The following is a 22122-nucleotide window of genomic DNA, read 5'->3' on the forward strand; positions in this document are numbered from 1 at the left end:
GTTCTTTGCCTTCGTGATATCAGCTCTGTGGATGGTTAGGCTCACAAATAACTTGAAAAATTGCAAGAGCCCAAGTGTTGCATTTGTTTTGCTGTTCAGATCCAGAAGGCAACACTTCTTGTTCAATAGTAGTCCATCCTTTTCCCCACATCACACAGTGCTGATGAAGTCAGCAGGGATGGGATGTGCCGCCCAGCTCCGGGCTGCAGGCCATGAGCCAGCCAGCAAGCTCCTGCAGCCAAGGCTGTGTTTATTGCACCCTCTTCTACAGGGGCCACTGCCTCACTGGGGACAACTTCTGCTTTCAGTAGAGCAGCAGCTTAGGTAGTGAGAGGTGACATTTTTCAATAGGAATGCTTCTCGTGTTTTTCTCAAGTACTTTGATACTAGCAAACAAAGCTAGCAAGCTTGTTCCAAAATGAAGCATGCAGGCTGAGAGGAGAGGAAGAGCATTTACAATATGGAATTGATCCATTTTAAGCATTCTAGTTGGCAAATGTGTCAGAGAAAAAAAAAAAATCAGAGTCTGCAATAGATATCTGGCACGAATCAGAAACAATATTTTGTAGGTGGGCCCAGCACAAAGCAAGGTCCATTAGGCTCAAAGGACGCTGCAACAGAACAATGGAAGCAGACAGGAAGTCTGCACTAATAAATATGCCCATTGGGCCAGTGCCACTGCCTAGCATGGCATAGATACATACAGAAGGATTATACACTAAATGGTGCAAGCACAGTCCAGTCCATCTGTCATAAACATTAAGTCCAAAGGCCACAGGTGCAGATGGCACTAAAAAGTAAAAATTACACCCAGACAGAGACCACTTCATGTAATATGGAGAAGAAAAAAACAATCCAGAAAAACTAAACAAAACAAAACAAAAAAAAAATTCTACTGATTTGTTTCCAATCAATAAATGTTCACAGAATGTCCTTGGCAATCTCTGCTTCTTCCTTTCCCGCTGTCATTTTACATGCATAGCATACATTTTATTTCATAAAAGTACTTTGAGCATTCAGGATCATTTTTTATTCACTTAAGTAGATTTACCAGATATTTTGGCAAAAGGTGAATAATTTAAAGTATGATTCAGTCCTTCATTCTGGTATATTGAGAAGAGAATGTATTTTGCCTTTGGAGAGGGAATGTTAGACTCCAGGTATATTTTGCTTGAGGAATGTTCCCCTAATAAAAAGCATAATAAAAAGGAGGACAATGTGCTTCTTTCCCTCATAGTCCAGATAAACAGAAAAGAAAGTTGCCTATATCAAAACTTTAAAGAACAACGAATTCCTGGTTTTTATTAATTTTAAATAAAACTTGCAGAGGACATTGACTTCTCATACTGAAATATCTTTAATACATATGTTATATATCTGCAGATTGTGTACATTAAGGTGGGTAAACATCACAGAACACACTCTATTACAGTAACATTTAATTCATCATAATTTTCTTCTTTTACAATCACCACAGGCAAGTAACCAAATATCCAGAGCTAAATGAGACCAGGCCACCCAAAAAAGGGTACTAAAAACTCTTCCTCCAAGTGAAAGTAATCTTCAGAATAAATTTTGGTTCTTCAAGATTTTGTCTTTATATACCGAATTAATTGCATTCCAAACCTGTGGAAGTCAGAATTTCTTTTCAGCCATACTTTGAGGCAGTTGTAGAACTTGTACAAGCACTGGTCAATTTGTCAGCTGATTAAAGGAAGGATGCCAATTCTATAGCAGCACTTACAAAAGAGTTTTAAAATTGGAACCAAATGTTTATATCTTTGATGGGATTTTAACATAGTGTTTTACCAAGAAACAAAAGCCATCTAAGAATATAATCATATTCCAACTGTATAATCCCACTGAAATTCCCCCTGGAAACCTCAGTGTTGTTTCAGAAAGAGAAGTATTTTCTTTGATACCAGTCTCTTGAACTTTTTCTTGCTACAAGAATAAACCTTATCTTTCCATTTTAGTCAGCATTGCCCATTGTGCCTCATTCATTCTGCTCCTGAAATCTGACCTCCATAAATCAATGGAAGAAACCCTGATGTCTTTGCAATAGCAATATCTATAAGATTGTATAAGCAGATGTACAGGTTGTGATACCTTTTCCCTTCACTCTGGACAGTTTGTATAACAGCAGATATGGTAATCACAGAAATTATTATGCATGTTTCTTTGTTGTACTTGCAGCCAAGTACTGTATAGACCTAATAATACAGAAATGAATCAACAGAATGCTATTTCCAAAACATTATATATATTTTTTTTAAAAACCCAAGTTGAACAGTTTTTATTTGTTAAGAGGTATATACCCACTAAGTCTGGGTTTGAGTATGGTCTCTACAAGAGATAAAAATGGGCAGCCTCAATGTCATTTTCCTAAAGTCTTAAGTTTAGGTAATTTAGGAAAGAGGTTTTTGTTTTCTTTTTTAAATAAGTGTGAACAGTGACTTTTTTCTTCATGTAGTACCAGAGGATTGTAGTATTTAAGTCTTGCCTTACAGCTGTGATGGGATCCAATGTCTCATAACCAGAGCACATTCCCATTTAATTCCCATTTAACAGCTGACTACCCGAAGTTATCTGGCTTTACCATGGATTAGAACTAGGGACTTTTCCAGTATCCAGTTTCCATGGGCTTAATCCCACACTGATGCTTCAACAACAGCTGAGCCTACAGCTACTCCTACTTATTCTGTTCTCCTTGTCCTCAGTAACCAGGAATGACAAGAAAAAAACTTCCTGTCTCATGGATAATGAGTTGCAACTGTGGTGCAACTGTGAGCAGATGAGACCTCACACTGCCATATTTTAAGTCAGACAATTCTCATATTGCATACAAGAACTAATAAATGTGATGCCATATCCAGCCTTCCAACAAGGCTTACTTGTCACAGCCACTCTGGTGACATCTACTCAATATTAGAGTCCTCATTTCCTTATGGCTCAGAACTCAGACAGAGTTTGCTCCCATTTCCATTCACACACTGACTCCCAAGTAGCTCTGGCAGATGGGTTCCTGTGCCAGGATGCATGGAAGGAACCTGAAGAGGTTTCAGCCATACATCACCAGTGCCCATGCCCTTATCTCTTCGTCTCCCTTTGTGCAGCTAGACACCAACAGCAATAACCAAGGGTGATGATATTGGTGTTGGGGCTCAGCAAAGCAACAAGGCTGCTTCCACCTGGAGTTAAATCAACTGAACAAGACATGCTGAAACTATCTGTGCAAATTAAATTAAAAAAATGATTGAGAGATTATAAATGGAGAAGTTAATAAGCTCTATAGATCCTGCAGTGTAGCTTCACAGGCACTTGAGAGACAGTCATATGGTCAGACTTCACTGACACTTGAAGAGGACCACTTCTGCTGAGTGCAGTCGTGCCAGGTCAACAGTGCCCAGGGAACTGCAGCAGAAATTCCATGCAAGGTCATGAGCACACTAGCAATGGTTTCAGAAATACTGACCTAGCAAAGTGATGCAGCAAACTGGGGTCAGTGGAGGCGGGGGGGAAATTGAGACTGTTATTTGGGAGGAGCGTGAAGCAGGAAATAGTTAACTGGAGAGGTGAAAAAGAACATATAAAAATAGCTTTTAGAAGTTATGCAAGTCCTGTGAGCAGTGCTGCTTGCTGGGTAGTCCTGCATTTGATGAGCCAGCCTGAGTCAGGACTACAAACCAAACTTGTAAACAGACAATGCAAATATCAAACCTGCTTCTGCAATAAGGAGGAAGCGATCTGGGCTGAGGAATTTTCCTTGGCCTAAAAGGACAACATCTGGACAGGACAGATTGAACATTCTGGAACAACTCCAGGACTGATTACATTGGTATCTTCCCAGCCACTTCCTAATATCTTTCACAGCATAAATCCCTGCAGTAAAAGATTGATTACAATGTAGTCTACATTCCCAAGTAGAGTGTTTTCTAACAATGACCCAAGAGGCTTCGTTTCTTTGCTTCTACTTTTAGCTCCCAGTCCTCACTTTTAGTCATGTTGATTTGGCATAAGGAAAAGGTGGACTTACAAATATTTGTTAATCACTCTCTTTGTTCTACTGTTTTCACTTCCAAGCAAAAATGTATCAGATTTCTCTTGATTTCCTTTACACAGTTCTTTCTTCATCAGCAAAAATATTCACATAAAATTTCAGGGGAAAAGAACAAAACAGAGGATAAGCACCATCAAATCAAACCAAGGCACAGCTCATAATCCATAGCCATCTCTTCCCTATCAACAGCATTCACCACCCTGGCCAAACAGCTGTACTCTGTAAATTTCCAGCATTCCAGGAACAGTGCAAGAACTACTCTGCAGAAAGAATCCTCCCAGCAGACATAGGAGATTCAGAAACCTGAATAAGCGCTAAAATGCCATTTTTTAATATTTTTCTTTACTGTCTATGTGAAAGCAATACTTTACCCATACAAATTAGTAAACTACTACTTTACAATTACTACCTAATGGGAGGGGAATCTCTTTCAATGTTCAGTTTCATTAGAGCTGCTTAGCAGCCCAAGCTCACCTGATGCATTGAATGGTGAGCTTCTTTAGAGGCAGGAGGCACTACCCACTTACAAGGAAAACATTATTTCAGAAGTTGCCACACTGTTATTTTCTTAGGATTGCTCTGCCTAAAAATGATTTTTTTTTTACCTGCAGGCATCTCTTTCCTTGATTAAACAAGCCCTTCTTTTGCAGAGCTTCTTCACAGGGCATGTGCTGATGCCTCCAACCATCTTCATAGTTCCCTGCTGAACTTGCTCCAGTTGGTCAACTTCTGCCTTGAATGGAGGTACCCAGAACTGGATGCATTGTTCTAGATGTGACCAAATTAGTACCAAGTATAAGGACATCACAACTTTCTTTGATCTGCTGGTAGTTGCCACAGGCAACTGTTTTTTTTCTCTTCAAGACTGTCAGCATACAATGTTTAAGCCAAAGTGCACCAAGACACTGAGGAGGTTACTGAACCAGGGTGGGCTTCTGGACAGTCCCCTAAGGAACTCAGATAAAAAGTTAGAGCATGAACCATTAGCCCCTGGAACTCAATGATCCATCTGTTTCCTACTCATGTACCTGTCCCTCCATCTAGTCCACAAATACTCTGCATCACTATTAGGATGTCATAGGAGATTCTGCTAAAAAAACCTGCCTAAGTCAAAGCAGATGATATCCCCTGCTCCTCTTAGGCATTAATCCAGTCAACCCTGTCATCTCATTGCATATTCTATTGTATTGGTTAAGAATTAAAATCCATGCTACTCCAGATCACTTTTTCATAAAAGAACATAATATAATCATACAATGCATAAACATTCATATTCTCTGTGGTCATCTTTACCACCAAAATTAAGCTGCCAGAAAATCTTTACTCATATGTTTTCTCTGAAGTAGCATAAATCTGCTAGCAAAATGGAATATCTGTGACACATGAAATCACATGATTAACACTTCTAGAGGAGCGCTACTAATAAAATTATTACTGAGAAAAATAGAAAAAATATTTCTGTGAGTCAAGTTCATGGGAAATGTGTTTCAGTTTCATGCTGTTTAAAGCTACAGTTAGTATTTTTCAGACTTTAATCCATATTTCATCTAATTTTAATTAAGTGTTTTCTTAAGTTTAAGCGCCTTAATTCCTGGAAAAAAGAAGTCCATATTAACTTGTTGAGATCACAAAATATATTGATGAGCTCCTAAATATAATTTCCCTGCAGAAATTTCATAATGTTCTGTACAGATTAATATTCATATACAGACCCAAAATATGAATGTATTGAGAAAAATATTATATATAAAAAAATAGATAAAAAGTTTTCAGAAGAGCATGCTTCTTTTTCTGGACCAATGTGAAATCTCCAAAGAATAGTAAAATGATGTATTTAAATAACAGCTATTTATTGTATTTTTACAGTGTTGGGAAAATCTAGCATGTAAAATTAAAACTGCGATGCGCCATCAAAATAAAAATGAAAAAAATAGACCATGGAAAAATAAGAAAAAAGAAAAAGTTCATGAACTTGTTGAGTATTTTCTATTTTGTGAAGCCTATTCTTAATAACTCCTTGAACTATATTGACTAATTACAAACATCCACTACAGAAGACTTTGATGTGTTACAGATTGTTGATAGATTATTATGTACAGTAGAGAAAAATATGGGATTCAGTGTCAGATGAGACTTGTTAAAAGCATAAATATCTTTTGAAGTGATTTTGCTTGTAAACATAAACGTGAATATGTATTACAAAAAATGAATTCACACTTATTTTGTTTACAGTTAGCAGTGTGAGTATTAAACTCTTAGAATTGCATATGTGAAAGAGAAATAACAGAAATTTTCTAGGAAAGGGGAGTGATTTTCAGAATTTCTAGAAAGCCCTAATACTGCATATTCCTCAGATTTAATGTTGAGATCATACAATTCCTTAGCTTTAGGTCACCAGAACCCATAAGTTGGTTGCTTTTTTTTTTTTTTATTTCCCAGGGTGTGTAAGACACTCAAAACTTCTATCAGCTCTGTACAGATTTCAGGGTGAGTCAAAGAATACCAAGACTTTAGACTGGAGTCTAAAGTTTGTTCTTGATAAATTAGAAAGCAAAGAATTGGAAAAAAAAGCCTAGTAATTGACTTGAGATTGTGAAAAGGGCAGGTAACAAACTCCCAACAGAAATCCAGGAAAAACTGAAAAACACTCAAACACAGCTGCACGAGCCAATCTAATATAATCAGGGAAAATCACCATTTCTGATTCTTAAAGCACATTAGGAATAAAGGTGCCTCCTTGGATATGTTTCAGTAAAATGATAGAACCACCAAAAATTAGACTGTTATATTGACATTTTCTTGAGATATATGTCTACATTTCCTGATGGCAATTGCTTAGGCTGTCCATTTATTCATTAAATGGTTGAAAAATCTGTATTTTTTCCTCCCTATTGAATGTTTGAAATTAGGGTTTATTTGCCTACATATATCATTCCAGTTTATTTGCTCTAATTTATTTATTTCACAATCTGCAGATTTATAATGTAATTACCAGCAAGGAGTCTGAATTTATTCAATTGTTGGTGCAAGGGCCACAGTTTCCTTGTTTACATGAGGAGATTTTCACTAGTGCTGCTGTCTTGGTCACTGGATCAGTGCAATTCCCATCTGGACACAAGCCCACATATTTTTTGATATGTGCCTAAACAGAATACAAAGCTTTATAGCTGAATGACAGATACCTTCATTTCAGGTAGCATAAAGATACTGGTACACTCATATGCACTAAAAATAAAGAAACATATCCCTGAGTCAAACAAACGTAAATGTGGTTGTATAGTGCAAGGATAATTTATGCATAGCTACTTTGCAGGGAAGAACTTCTAAAAACCAGAAAAAAAAAATAGATCAAAGACATCAAAGAGAAGGAAAAAAACCCCACATGATGTTACTACACCTGTATGTATGAATGTAATGCCACAATCAAGAAAATATCAAACATTGATCTATGAGAGATGGGAACTTCAGGGATAAGATAGACCTTCTGTTTCTTGGTCATGAACAGCTTGGCTGCAATCTTCTGTCTTTGATCAGAATGCAGATAAGATCACCAAACTTCAAGTAGAGCTTTACACTTGACTAAACTACACATTTTCAGCAATATTATTTTGATTTTGGGGGTTTGTATTAAATATGATACAAAAAACAAAAAAGGCAGACCAGATGATGAATTTTAACAAACAAACTTCATTGAAGCAAGAGTCTACTTGGACTTGTGGACTTCAACATCAAATGCCTAAAACCAGAGCACAGAGTATTATAAATAATAGCTTAATTTCAACCACTGCACTACTTTTTGGGAAAGGCATTTGAGGAGAAGGGCTCCCTCCTAAAAATAAGTAATAAAGAGAATCAGTTACTGCAATTGAGCTCTTCCACTGTGGCTCAGTTAAATACAACTTCTCACAGCTTTTAACAAAAAATGAGAGAGAGATGTAAAAGCTAATTGGAAAATATCATTTGTCAAAGTGCTATGGACAACAGAGGCCAATGTGGGGAAAGAAGGTGGATTTGACTTTTGGATTCAAGAGTATTTTTTCAAAACACAATCAAATCCAGGAGTGAAATCAGTATTTAAATTATTCCTTCAGCTTTAAATAAGAACTGAATTGAGAGGAATTGAGTGTGAAGTTTAAGTAAAAATTTGGACTCATACTGGAAATTGCTGTTTGACATACCATCAGTTGTATGCCACCCTATTAGATTGGACCCTGTGTTATGAAAGAAATGAGATTATTTCTAAGTTTCCTTTGCCCCAGTGAAAAAGAAAAAAAACAAAAAAGGAGAGCTGTAGACTTTCTGGTCTCACCACTGATTCAAACTCTGAAGAAGCACTTCACTGGCTTCAGCAAATCCAGTACTTTATGCTGCATGTATAAAGGGAGATATTGACATGAAAACCTGGGGATTGGAAGACCTGTGTGTGATGTTACACAGAGGATCGTAGCGAAAACACATCACGGGTCAGATATGCAACAGCAGCTGATAACACCTCTCTCTCCTTCCCACCTCAATTTATACTGCTGATAGCTGCTGCAGTTAGCAGGAATCCCTCCCCTTCAGTAATCCTCCCTTTAAAGCCCCTGGGAGCTTCCTTCACGCTCATGGCACACGGCACAAGTGCCTGTGAGGAATGGTTGCAGAGTCTCTGTCTGGTTCCTGTCACTTTTAAGAGCATGATAAAGCAAATGAAAAGAAACTATGATTTTCAAAGGTGTTGGATTCTTTCCAATGCCTCCACAATCAATTTAAAGAAGCACATGAAAGGTAAGCAGAACAAGTGAAGAGGATTTTCAAGAATATTTACTCTTTGTGTGGCTCTACTCTCTTTAAAGGTACAGGAAATTTCTCCCTAACATCATAGACGGCAGATGTAAATTGGTATCAGAATCAAAGTAGAACATAACCCCTTTTATCTGGTGATAGCCTTTTTTGCAATTCCTTGATATTCAACAATCTCAATTCAATAACTAGCTACTTTTCAAAGTACTTAGTTAAAGTGTAAAGAAATAGAATAGGGACAGGCAGGTTACTCTTTTTAGATCCACAGAAAGCAGTTTGAACAGAAGCTTTTCAGAGAGAAGATTTTGCTGCTAATATATATTGAAGGATCTTTTCATGCACAGACTATAGGCAGTGATTCTTTTCTTTGCTTTAAATCACAAAAGGAAACCACGAGCAAACAATGGCTTTAAAAAGAGAAACAAAAGATAATTCAACTTTATATACAGAGTCTGCCTCCCCTCAGTCCCCTGCATATCTGTGTATATACATGAAGAAAGGCTTTTAAAACACCACGTAACAACAATTATCAAAATTTTTACTAAAACTGAGAGTGATTCTGTTGTTACTCTAAGTTCAAATATTTTAAAACTCGTTCCCTAAAAATTCTACTTTCTTCTACTTTTTTTTTTACTACATAACCATCATCTAAATGTAGTTATCACTACAATATATGTAATAAGTATTACTTCTTGGTTTCAGTAATGATTCCACCAAATAAGGTTTCCAGCATCTGTCTGCTAGCTATAACATGCAATAAAATGTGTTTTGTTGCTTAAATGGATCTGTTTAAGCAGTGCAACATTATCATATTATCACAAGTATGCTTAATCTATCTTTTGAAGAGGATGTGAATATTGCCTGTAAGCCACTGTAAGCCTTTACCCCATTTTAAAGGAAAAGTTAAAGATCAAAAGTAGAGAGCATAAACACACAAAGCCTTGGCACTCTCCTTCCATTTCAGCACTCTGCACTGACCTCTACCGGTTTCTCCACTTTAGGTTTCTTCCGTGTGAAATAATCCACTTTTATTGAACTTCTGCACTCTTTTCCTCAAATTCTGGGATGAAGTAAATTGCATCCCACCCTGCTAACTTCTCCCTGACTGAAGGTCATAAAAAGACCAAGCTTACACCTACTGGTGGAAGTTTATCTTTAGTGAATGAGACACTAGGAAAAATCATCAGTTAAAAAACGCCTCATAGTACACATGCAGCTATAGGTAGATATTAAATCTGAAAACTCTATCTTAACACATTAATAACTAATAATTTGTTCTCTTTTTTTTAATTGAACTGCTATTTCTTGTCTCATGTGGTAATTAGATGTTTGCTTTATAAAATCTTGGTTTTTATTATAGAATTCCAAGCATCTGACCTATGATGAAGCTCAGAAGTACTACAGCAACACAAATACCAAAGTTGTGAATATAAATTTAACATCTTTAGTCATGCCCACTTGAAATACTTCTGCTTCACAGAACATGCTTCTCTCTAGAAGGTTCTTCAACACAAACATTTGCGTTAATTAGGGCAGACCTTGCAGCTTTTATAACTACACAGCAATGTTTTGAAGTGCAGTAGCAGGCTTGGCAATATAAAAGTATCACTGCAAAAGCTTTGTCAAACTAAAGTCATTACCCTGTTTTACTAGGAGGAGTGAAGCACTCACCACATCATTTATACAACCAAATGAAGTCCAAACCATCCATTTTTTAACTGATCACAAGAAAAAACAAAGCCCTAGCTCTTTATGTGTTTTACAGTAAAAAGCACCTCTAGTTAGTCATAAGTAAATGAGCAAAGTTTTCCATCCTCATTTACCAAGGAACACTTTCGTTGTCAGCAAAACCCCAAACTTTCCAATTTTAAAAGAATATTTTTAGATCTCTTTGTTATGAAATTCTTTAAGTATGAATAACAGTTTTATGTATCATGAGAACTTCATTTCCTCTCACCGCTCCACCAGTGACTCAAAACAAACTTTTAAAAATTTTAAGTCACCTATACTGAAAAAAACCCTTCAATTGCTGACCACAAAAACAAAGAAGCTTTGTTGCTCTGTTGATATAGATAGTAAAGCAGATCACATATTGTTAATTTCATTTCAGAACAGCTAGATTTTTACTATTCATGAAGCTATTTTTTGTAATAATGCATTTTTCATTAATTTTCCATAAATGCCTTTCTAGATCCTGAATGTAAACAAATCACTGGGATATTCAGCATGAATCTACAATATTTTATACTGTATAGCTATCTGACTCTGACATCCTCTTTATTTTGGTTGGTTTTAAATCACTTGTGTCTCTCACTCTTGTGTCTCTCTCTTCTCCCCAGCATCCCGGAGGTGCCGGTGCCCCTGCGCTGGCCAGCAGAGGGAGGAGAGGGGGTGCCCGCAGCGCCTGCAGCCCCCAGGGCACCGCACCCCCCTCTGCTCTGCCTCCAGACACGGTGACAAGCAGCAGCCTCAGCTCCACTGATGAGGTTTTTTCTGTGATGAAAATCCTCTCTTGGTCCTGCCCAGGGAGCTCGGTGTCTCTGCTTTGTGTGGCTTTGCCTCTTACCTTCTCCCAGTGGCTGAGGATGGGTGTCCGCAAGGTTGACGTGTCCTGGTCTTGATGGGTTTGTCGCCACTCCGATGCTCTTGCTGTTGCTCCTAGGACTTGGATGAACAACTGGATCTGATCTGCTTGTTCTGTGCTGTGTTAGAAAGAAAACACTTTGATGCTCTAGAACTGGGCCTTTGCTCAATGAGCAAGTACATGATCGTTCTGAGATTTGCAGATCAGCCTCTTTTTCCACATGTGGGAAATTGAAAATCTCGTTAAGACTTCCTTCAACTCACGAAAGAGTGAAAGACATTGATTTTCACTGAACAAGGTGTTGACTGGGTCACCATGAGACCATCTTCTTTCCAAAAGGCATTTTAAAGCAGTACTTTCAGTCAGCTCTGCGCAAAATATTCCACAACAGCCCCAATAACTTTTTTCCTTACCTCTGGTATCCCAGTGAGGTCACATTCTGTTAAAAACATCCTGTCAAGCTTGGTACAAAAGGGCTCCAAAGAATCAGAATGCAGAAGCTATGCAACTTGCTGACTAACTTTGCTCTGTGTTATTTACCAACCACACAAAGAAAATGCTGTCTATTCAAAACACAGTTCAAAACTCTCTTCACAGAAAGTGAGTGAACAAACAGTCCCATGTCCGATGCTGCAGTCACATCTCCCATGAGCCCCGGTGATAGCTCTGGGGCATGGGACGGAGTGACACCACCAGCAGTCACTACAAGGCACTTTTGTAAACAAGTTGTGTGTGTGTGCAGAGAAGGAGGAGGAGGAGGAGGAGGAGGAGGAGGAGGAGGAGGAGGAGGAGGAGGCGGGTGTTACTCTTCCTCTGTCTTAGCATTATGCCTTATTTGCTTTATCAGGTTGAAGTAGAACTTCTGTCTTGCTTAATCTACTGAGTGTATCTGCTGTAGTCCTTGCACAGGGTTTTCCTCATTAAAACTTTTATTTTCTCCCAGCAGGGATCTAAAAGGAACATATGGAATTTGTGCAGGGTCTAGATTTGGGACACTGGAGCTCAGTTAAGTAGCAGAGGTTAGTTCAGAGTCTTCCAGACTCATCACAGAAACTGAAAAACTCAGTGACTTCATGACCAGAAAAAAAAACCCAAATGGTCTAAATATTATTTTAAATCAATCTATTCTTTGTAAATTCTTACCCCACTCATCACCCCAAAGCCACACCTTGGCAGAGAAGCAGAAATGTCTTTTTCAGCCCTGCTTAAGAAGAGAATTACCATACAGACCCAGTGCTTGCAGTATTGATCACTGGCCTCTACTCACACCAAGACACTCCAGTGCCTTTCCTTATACTTACAATAAATCACAAACAACTGTTTCCAGATTTGGAAGGATAAATTATTGTTCTCATTAATCCCTTTGCAATTTCAGTCTCTAACTGTCAGACCACCACTGGAACCTTATTTTTGCCACACAATTCAAACCATCCTCACTTCTTATCTCCAAGATGTCCCTTCCCATGCTTGATTTTTTTTCCTTAACAGTTCTTCAGTGAATATTTTTCTTATTTTTTCAAAGGTCTAAAAGACAGGCGTTATAAAACACCTGCAGTGTTGGTTTGTGAGAGGAAAATATGACACATGGTGACATTATGCTGTAAAATAAACTCAAGTTGGAATTTTCTTTTATGGGGTCTTGATCTGCACTTTTATAAATGTTTATAGGTTTGTGACATAGGTTATTCCAAATCAGTATTCCAGGAATAATTATCATTCTAGGAATGACATGAAGCACATTCAACTGCTGATATTCTTCAATAGCTGAATGGTCCATGACCAATAATTGGATAACAAAAGTACAGCTTTTACATTGTAAAGGGTTTCTAGAAATACATAAACTCTTGAGATACCTAGATACATTTCATTCATGCAAACTTGAGAACAATGTCTCTAAAATACTGATGGTGAATGATCTTACAGGTAAAATTGTCCAAGTAACTCAGGATTTTTAAAACAAATATGATTGTTTTCACAGTATCCAACAATCAAACAGCTTTTGGTTAGAGCTGTGATTTGTCAAGCAGTACCATTCTCCAAGATATCAAATGAACCTTCACTTGTCCATAATAGCTGAAGACACTATACCAGTTGTGATTGCTTTTTAGTCAAGAATTTAAAAAACCAATAGGAAGTTTCCCACTGGTCTTTGGGGATTTTTTATATTTCAAGTTTACAGTATAAGTTCTTCTAATCTCATTAAAATTAGTCATTTTTAATAGCAAAGTAGTCTTCCTGTTCCCAATAACCTCAATTTTCCACTTAATTTTCTATATCCCAGGAACACATATCCTGCCTACTAAAATACTGCAGTATGCAGAAAGTTGATTATTTTCACATTTCACTATAAGGTCAGAAAGTTTATAATCCCTGTTATATGGACTGGGAAAACCTTAGTTAGATCTTCCTCTAAAGCTTTTTCTGAGCCCTGGTACGTGTTTTTGAATAGGTCAGAACCAGCATACAGAAGGCTGAACACAAGAGCCAGGTCTAAAAACATTAAGACTTTCAAGTCCAAGTATTTGATGACTTTTCTTTTTCTGTTCCTGATCCTGTAACAAAATTTTGAAAGGTTCACTTTATTTTTATAGGGAACACCACCAAACTACACAAGTGAAAGGAATCTAGCAATTAAAATTGTGTTCAGATCATACTCCTTTGTATACTTCCAAGATAATTTTCTTTTTTTTTGTTGATCCTTGTGGGTCCCATCCAACTCAGGATATTCTATGATTCTGCAAATATCAGCAACACTGTTGCAAGAGAGCAAAAAGAAGAGATGTCTCTGTGTTAGAGAGACAGATCATGTTCTCTTGTTCAGTGCAGGGGATTTCTGTTCTTTGATGTCCCTGAGGTTATGTGTGCCAGAAGCTCTTTTTGTCATTTGCAACCTGACATTCTATGGCCCACACACAAAATGGCACTCATTGAAGGGTGCCCTTTAGCCACTGTCCTTCCTGAATCCTTTCTGGAGATAAACACCTGTTCCCTAAATTTTTGAGATCTGGACTGTCAGTGACTCCATTAATTCAACTTATCAGGTTTTTTATTCACAAGTCCCAATCTGAGACAGCAAAGTCAGGCTCAGATTAGAAGTTCCTCCTATCTACTTTCAATCTATTAATTTAGCAAGACCAGCTGCAATCAATATGTGTGCTTTTCAAGAATTTCCATCTACTTCAGTCTCATGGAGAAAGAGGGTTAGAAAGTTTAAGTTTTGGTATTGATTTTCCAAATCCCTCACATGGGAGCTAAGATGTGAGCCTAATAACATGTTTATTGCCAAAGACTCTTCTCTCTCTCCCAAATGGCTCCACCAGGGAACTGAGACGAAGAAAGATTGATACTAATTATGCACAGAGAGGACACCTAGCTGTAGTCACCAGCCTGATACAGAATTCTCTGGGAATGACAGGCAAAGCTGGCAAACAAAAATGGAAGGAGGTAGAAAGAGAAAAAGGAACAAAATGCTGTTTCTGGCTATTCACAAAATTTACCCATGACTTTAAAAAATAAATCAAAATGCACACACACGCACAAAAAGAAAATCAGGGAGGTCATGGATAAAACAGGTATTTCATAACTCCAGGAGCAACATGGGATACCAACCAGTCACATGTTCCCATCAGGTGATTTAAAAAATAAAACAAAAAAAAAAGATTTTTTTAAAATCCCATGCTTTCTCCTGTTCCATGTAATTACCATGAATTGCAGACTGGAGTGATTCTGTAGCAAGGGTTGAGGGGACTGAGGTGAATTTGAAACAGATAAAAGCTGGGTAAACCACTCCAGTAGTCAAGCTCATGCAAAAGTACTTAACCAGAAACAAATGCTGCTGATGCTTTTGTTCTGGTCTTTTACTGAAGCTTATTCTGGCCTTCTGATGTGCCTCCTATAGGTTGCCTCTGCCAGGCAACTGTGCATGTGCTCACAGTCCCAACTGCTAGCATCACATTTATTTATTTATTTTCAACCCAAATAAAGTCTTAATGGCTTAACATAAAACATTTGGATTCTTTTTTTTTTTTTAGAAGCACACTAAATAATAAAAAAGCCAGAAGCACAAAAGGCCATAAGGGAATGAAAGGGATGATTGTTCAAAGCCCTATTAAAAGGTTTGTTGCTTTATTTATATATTTTTTTAACAGCACAATTTCAGAGCCTTTTAAAGAAGACTCCTCCTCCCCAGTTGCCTGCCAAGATAGTACTTAGCTGAGGGAGGGAGAGCCTGCTCTTTAAAAGAAGATGGTATCTATTAGAGAGAGAAAGGAAAGAGAGATATATAAAAAGGCTTTCCCAAAAACAGTTGTCCAGAAGGGTCAATGAAAAGAAACAAAAGGTATGAGATGACAATTAAATGGAAAGAAGATGAGACCATTAAAGCAGAGCACACTGAGAGGAGAGGGTTTTACAGCAAAAATGGTTCTGTAAAGGTCATTTTAGTTGCTCTATTATACAAACCACGGCCCATATTTAGGCATCTGTCAGGTAGTAATTGCACAGCGCTTCACAAAGATTAACCATGAAAGCCCTTTTTCATGAGGTGGGTGGGGGACAGAGACCCTCTGGTGGGCAGGCAGAGACCAGGTTGTTTCCACAGGAGACCAGAAGACCCTTAGGAAGCCCAAAATGTTACAAAACAACAGGCACAGGAAGGTTAGTCCTCCTCTTAGTGTGTTGCATTGTTTCATTGCAGGCATTGAGCAATTTGTCTGGGTGGAAGACATTTCAAGTGCAGGTAAAATATCTGGAGATAAAGCTGAGGTCCATATTCACTCTCCTTTCTTTAGAAGCAAATGTCACAATCTAGGTCTTACTCTTAAAAGAAGTTCCTCCAAAAATTGCCACTGGTTGAAAGCCTGTTGTCTCAAAATGCTGTCAGCAACCACCATCACAGACATGACCACAGGCACCAAAGGTAACTCATGGAGATCTGAGTAAAGGCTGCCAAATGAGCTTTGGCATTAACAGTACAGGGCTGGCACAGCTGCCACTGATGGCATGGCCATGGTGACCTTTGCTGCCAGGGCATGGACTGTGGCTTGTTCTGGCTGGATTTCTGTACAGCTCTTGACACCATTCTTAAACATTAGGGATGAAGATCTCTGGTTTGAGTATGAGAAACCTCCTGTGCAGTTGAGGAAGGAGTGTGAAGAGCTGCACTTTCCTAGTGGGCCACAGTCAGCTACATCAGCTTGCACTACCAGAGCTGTTGGACTCTGGGGCAGTCTGCATCACAAAAGGGGTGTAGAAGCCCTTGATACTTCCCATCTTTTATGAACAAGAAAAAAAACTATTGCAATAAGATATTTTCATTGTAGCTTTGATGCAACAACAACAACAACAACAAAAAAATCATGCAGCTCCCAAAGACAGTTTTATTAGAAACACCTCTGTTCCAGAACTGAAATTTCATCCTGTGAAACTAAAGACAGCTTGCATTTTCCTGTTGGTGTTTTATGATATGAAGCACCCACTTCAGTGACAATCTCCAAATAAACTTGGCTGAAAACATTTAAAGGAAAACAACTGAAAACTTTTCAAGGACTCTTAGGTTCTCAGACTGAGACCCTAAACTTAATATAAGGGTTATAGATTAAGGTGCAGATACATTTTTCCGAGATTATCCTTTTCCTTAACAGGTTATTCTTGCCTGGGTTTGATTTCCTAAGTCTCTCAGGTCCTGAGTTGGAGATTGGGAAACAGAAAGGCTTTAAAAAGTGGTATGCAGTGTGTCTTTCTGCATGACACAGCTCTGAAGGTTCTAGCCCACTGACTTGTGATTCTGAGATCAGAGCAAACTCCAAGCTAGGGTCTTTTTTCAGTGTTACCCTGTTTACTGGGCCCTTCCATGGAATAGGAAAAGATCCATTACCTTATTTATCTTCTGAAGGAAAACAGTGCAATCTTTCCTGAAGGAATTTTTGAAAGTATCTGAAATAATCCAAGGTTATACAGATTAAGCTAACAGACTTCTATTGGAAACAATACAGCTTGTATGTCAGAATCCTATAAATTTTTCATTATTGTATTATATTGGTTTTTAGTGAAACAGTGACTAAACTATGATTTATGCTGCGAGGCCAAGCAGCTCCTTGGAAAATCCATTAAAATCAGTGAAAAGCGACAAAAGTGAAACTGTATCCAGCTGTAAGAACAGAAAGACTTCCAGTACCTAAGGAAATTTACTTTCTATGTGGCATGGCCAGGACAGTGCAATTTCTCTTTCCCATCCTGGAAAGACAGAGGGATCTTTGTCACCTGAAGCTGTTGAGACCCATGTTTCTTGCCTGGAAGGAAGGAAGGAACCGTGGCAATGCCTCCCTCACCAGCGAGTGTCACCAGAGAGGCTCACCACTGGTGAGGCTTGCAAAGACCAGAGCTGAACAGGCAGCAGGGATGGCTGCAGCCATGGCCATGAGCCTCCTGGGACAGCAGATCCAAAGTGCTGTGCCTCACAGAGGTAAAGATTCACTTGGTTCAGTGGTGCTTCAGCGTGCTTCAAAGCACAAGACTCTGTGGGGAACACAGTGCTTGGTTTGCCCCTCAATTTCCAGATAAGCTACTTAAATCCATTAGGTGTCTCCAGGGAATTTTGTGAGTGGAGAGTGCTCACAGTGAAGGTGTTCACTTCAAAATCCCCACTTTAAAAACAGTTTGTGTGAACTAATCACAGTCTAATTAAGAGCAATATGGGAACTGCCTTTTAGGAGAGCCATTAGCAGAAGAGAGACCATTCTGCTCAGAGGCCCCGAGGATGAAGGGGCCACCACCTGACACCAGATGTACAGAAAAGTCTCAGGAGGTTTACAAAGTGGGGATATGGGAGGGTGCTGCTGTTTTTTTTCAGCACTTGCTTTCAGGTTTGAGAAGAGCTTGGGCTGCCACCCAGTGGAGACAGATCCAAATTTTGTACCACTTTTGCTTCCCCGTTCCAGTAGGACAGTTGGCTCTCTAGCTCTCCAGAATGGGAAAGGGAACACCTGAATAATTTTATTGCTTAGTGCCCACCAGTTATTCTGGATCACTATATTCCACCTAAAAGTTCAAACATATTTTGTAAATGCTAACCTAGGATCTTAGAGTCAGACTGAAATTTTGGCTTGCATGTCTGCAGTGGTAGTTTCTGTAGTACAAAATCAGACTGATTGTTGAATAAATTTCCAAAAGAAATAGTGCTAAACACTTGTTATATTATTGTTTCAGCCATAATATAATTTTTATTCTACCTTTTTTTTTTTTGCATTCTTTATGACCAAATATAGGATTTTGCACAGATGGGATCACTTGCACTTAAGTTTTACTAGCAAAAATATACAGCAAGAACAAAGGATATTCTTAAGAAACATTTAAATCAGACTTGAAGTACTGTCAGGATAGATAAGAAAGAAATTTCAATCCCATGTATTGACAGGAAAAATTAGGCACAATTCAACATCTACATGATTTATGTAGGTGCTATATTATTTTTCAGTCTATTAGCTCACTTCTGGCATATTGCTGCTGTAGGAAAAACCTACTTTCTGACTGGTTTTCTTTCTAAGCATACAAAATAGTCTTTCAAACAGTATTTTGAACATCTTTCTTGTGTACAAGAATGAGAAAGTGTAACTTACCAAGGACAAAATTAAGCTATCTAATCTCTTACTAAGTTTTGAGTAGGGAAAACTGAATCTCTGACCTGGTATGTCAGATTTTACAGAAAGCTTCTGGTATCTTGGAAATTTTTTCCCCCTCTTTGTCTGACAGGTGTGCAAATCCTTTATGTTTGATTGAAAATATGATAATTTATCTTGTAGTTATTACTCCTGCTTTCAAATCTGCACTTGATCACACTAAGAAATACTCAGTATGCTTCAGCATACTAAGAAAGTGCTGCTTCAATTTCTGGAATGGCATTAACTACCAGATCAGGAATCTTGTACTTGCTTATTAGCAGTGGCTTCTGTTAAAAGCTCTTCTACTTATTATATTTATTTGCCAAACAAGACAACATTTGTCTGTGGTTCAGGCTCTTCAGACTCTTGCTTCTATTGTAACAAAACAGAGTGTTTTGAAGCCCATCTCTCATTCTTTCATGGGATGCTGTTTATCTCACATTGTCAAAAAACACTACATTGCCACATAGCCGGAAAATGTTCCAAGGAGCATCCCTTCTGGGCCAGGTTACAAAATAAAAGAATGCATCTTTTCTCAGGTTATGAGAGAGCAAGTGAGTTTGTAGGACTGCACTTAGAGAAACAGAGATAGAAATCCCTTTGGCTCCAAGTCAAAGGGAGTTTTCCCTTGTTTTCTGCATTGTGTCTAAACTCTGGAACAAAACAGCAGCTCAAACACTTTTCTATTTTGAAATGGGAGACTAAAAATCTGTGTCTGCACTGACTGCTCTGGTTGTGTGCTTATTCTGTCCCAATCAGTGCCTTTCAAGGACAGAAGTAATTTAGTGGTTTAAGAGTTTGCTGCTGATAAATTCCCCATGCTTATTAGCCCATGTTTGATGGACAGCTTTGTGCCTTCACTTCCCTCTGAACTACAATTTCTGTTGCACAACAGCTTCAATAGGTTTGGCACTTCCAAACATTTTATTATCTTAGGGCACTCTTTACATTCAGCTACATAGCAGTGTTTTCTTAAAAGATCTGGCCAAAATTTTAACTTGAAAATTTCCCTGCACCTCTAGGAGAATTTCTAACAGTTTAATTAAAAGAGCACAAAAATTTGGAACGCAAACAATAGAGAATGTATAGCAATGAACAAATCTGAAATCATGAAGTGGGGTTCTCTTTCCAAAAGTTCTGAACAATTTCTGGTCAATATATTTTCATACCACAAGAGGGAGACACAAGAACATAATTTCTTATTTCAAAATGACCCAATGCCTTTACAGCCTGTAAATTACAATTATCAGGAAAGTTGTCTAGACCATTTGCTCTCTCGTGAACACAGTATTAGTTCTGGAAATGAATGGGCTGGCATAGAGGAGTTCCTATTCTATACCACATCATAGAAAACAGACTTAAAATTCAGGGATTCTACTGATGCACATGGAAAAAAAACATGCAAGAAAATACCAAGTACCCTCCCAAGTAGACAATACAAATGTTGAGCTTTCCTCTACAAAAGGGTTTTTTCTAGGAATTCAGAAGTGATGAAATATTTCCCATTAAATTGGTCTTGTTTTTGAATAAACTTGTTATGGCACTGGCATTTTATTTTAGCCATTAGGTGGTATCATAAGAAAGAATGCTGCGATAATTTAAGACAAAGGAAACTCAGCTAGATGGGTGATTTGTGTCACCACAGGTATCAAATTTCAGTTAGTCATTTGTACATAAAATTATGTCGATGGAACAACTAACAATCCTCAAGGACAAATAATATCCACACAGCATGTGGACACGTGGATGTTTCTAAATTTGTTTTGGCTCAGAGCAATGCCTCAAAATTCATTTCTCCACCACTTTTTCAGCTGGATTTCTCTGAGTTGCCAGTCAAATAAAATGTAGCATAATTTTTTCTTCAGCACTGCAGTAACTCAGTATAACTCTGTTTGGTAAAATATATCACAGAATGGACTGAAAGCTGCACTACAACATTTTCAAACCAGTACCAATAGTGATCTAAACCAAGGTAAGGAAACACTGCAGTGTTGAACAGCTGTGTTGACAGCAACACATGGATTCAAACAATTAATTCATCTCTTGGACTTATCCCAGGTAAACTAGAGATAGTAGTTGTTTTGGCAGCTGTTGAAACTCATATCTCTGTAATTTCTAAAAAGCTAAACTGAAGAATTTAGGAAAGAAAGAAGAATGCAAGACAGAAAGCAGAAAGCGTTGAAAGCAAAATAAGTCCTCTTAATGTGAGTGGTACAGAAACTTCCCTGTAGTCATCATCACTGAGCTTAATAATCTAAATATTATTTTATGTTCCCTTGTTCTTCAAGAGAATGATATTCTCTATAAAAATTTAGTACAATGATAACACTGGAAAATAGTGAATAATTCTACGTTTGAAGACATAAGAAAATCAGTTTTTCTTGTTTATTATTTCAGTACAGAAACCTCCCTTCATTTTATGGGTCAAATGGAACAGATCTGTATTTCTTTAAGAAGGGATTAAAAAATCTGGAATTATTCAACTTGTTTTCAAAGGTCCTTAATATAATAGAGTGCTCTGCCTTACAAAACCATTTGTTAACAGTCAAATAAATTAACTTCTTGAAAGAAGTCCTTGCAGAATTTTGACATACTTGTACATCAGGATATGTAGTGTTATTGCAATGCATTTTGAATTAGCCAGTAATTGCTCAAAGCTGAATTAAAGTTGTTCAGAGGGTTGAATTCAGAATACCAGAATGTCTTGATAGAAATAAATTAATGGGAAAGGGAGAAAAAATAATGTATTGCAACCCCATCAGGACAAGCTTTTGTTTGATGAGAATAGTTGATTTTGGAACTAGTGAAACAGTGTTTTAAAATTGAAGCCAGTGATGTTAGAAGAGTGCAAAGAAAATAGCTTAATTTATTGAAATTTTTCAAAATCTTTATTTGTAATGAAGATTTTTTTTAGTATTATAAGCTTGAAATACTAATGTTATGATAAAAATTATTTCAGGATATCTCTACAATGCTTTTGGAATATGACTATTATGTTATTGTGTCAGAGAGTCTGACAAATAAAACTGAACCCTGAA

At 37.7% G+C, this 22122-nt stretch overlaps 1 protein-coding gene across 1 annotated transcript in view; it reads right to left on the bottom strand.

Moving 5' to 3' along the window:
- The window catches only part of ST18 (ST18 C2H2C-type zinc finger transcription factor), a 165408-nt gene extending 153506 nt beyond the window's left edge, over nt 1-11902 (bottom strand). The window contains exons 1-2 of the mRNA XM_030231818.2: nt 11840-11902; nt 11409-11544 (exon numbers count right to left, since the gene is read on the bottom strand). Of these exons, the coding sequence (XP_030087678.2) occupies nt 11409-11544; nt 11840-11878 (175 nt within the window). The 5' untranslated portion in view covers nt 11879-11902. The remainder of the gene's footprint in view (nt 1-11408; nt 11545-11839) is intronic.
- Nucleotides 11903-22122: the final 10220 nt, after the last annotated feature.

The sequence above is a fragment of the Serinus canaria genome, chromosome 2, assembly GCF_022539315.1.
Source record: "Serinus canaria isolate serCan28SL12 chromosome 2, serCan2020, whole genome shotgun sequence".
Lineage (NCBI taxonomy): Eukaryota > Metazoa > Chordata > Aves > Passeriformes > Fringillidae > Serinus > Serinus canaria.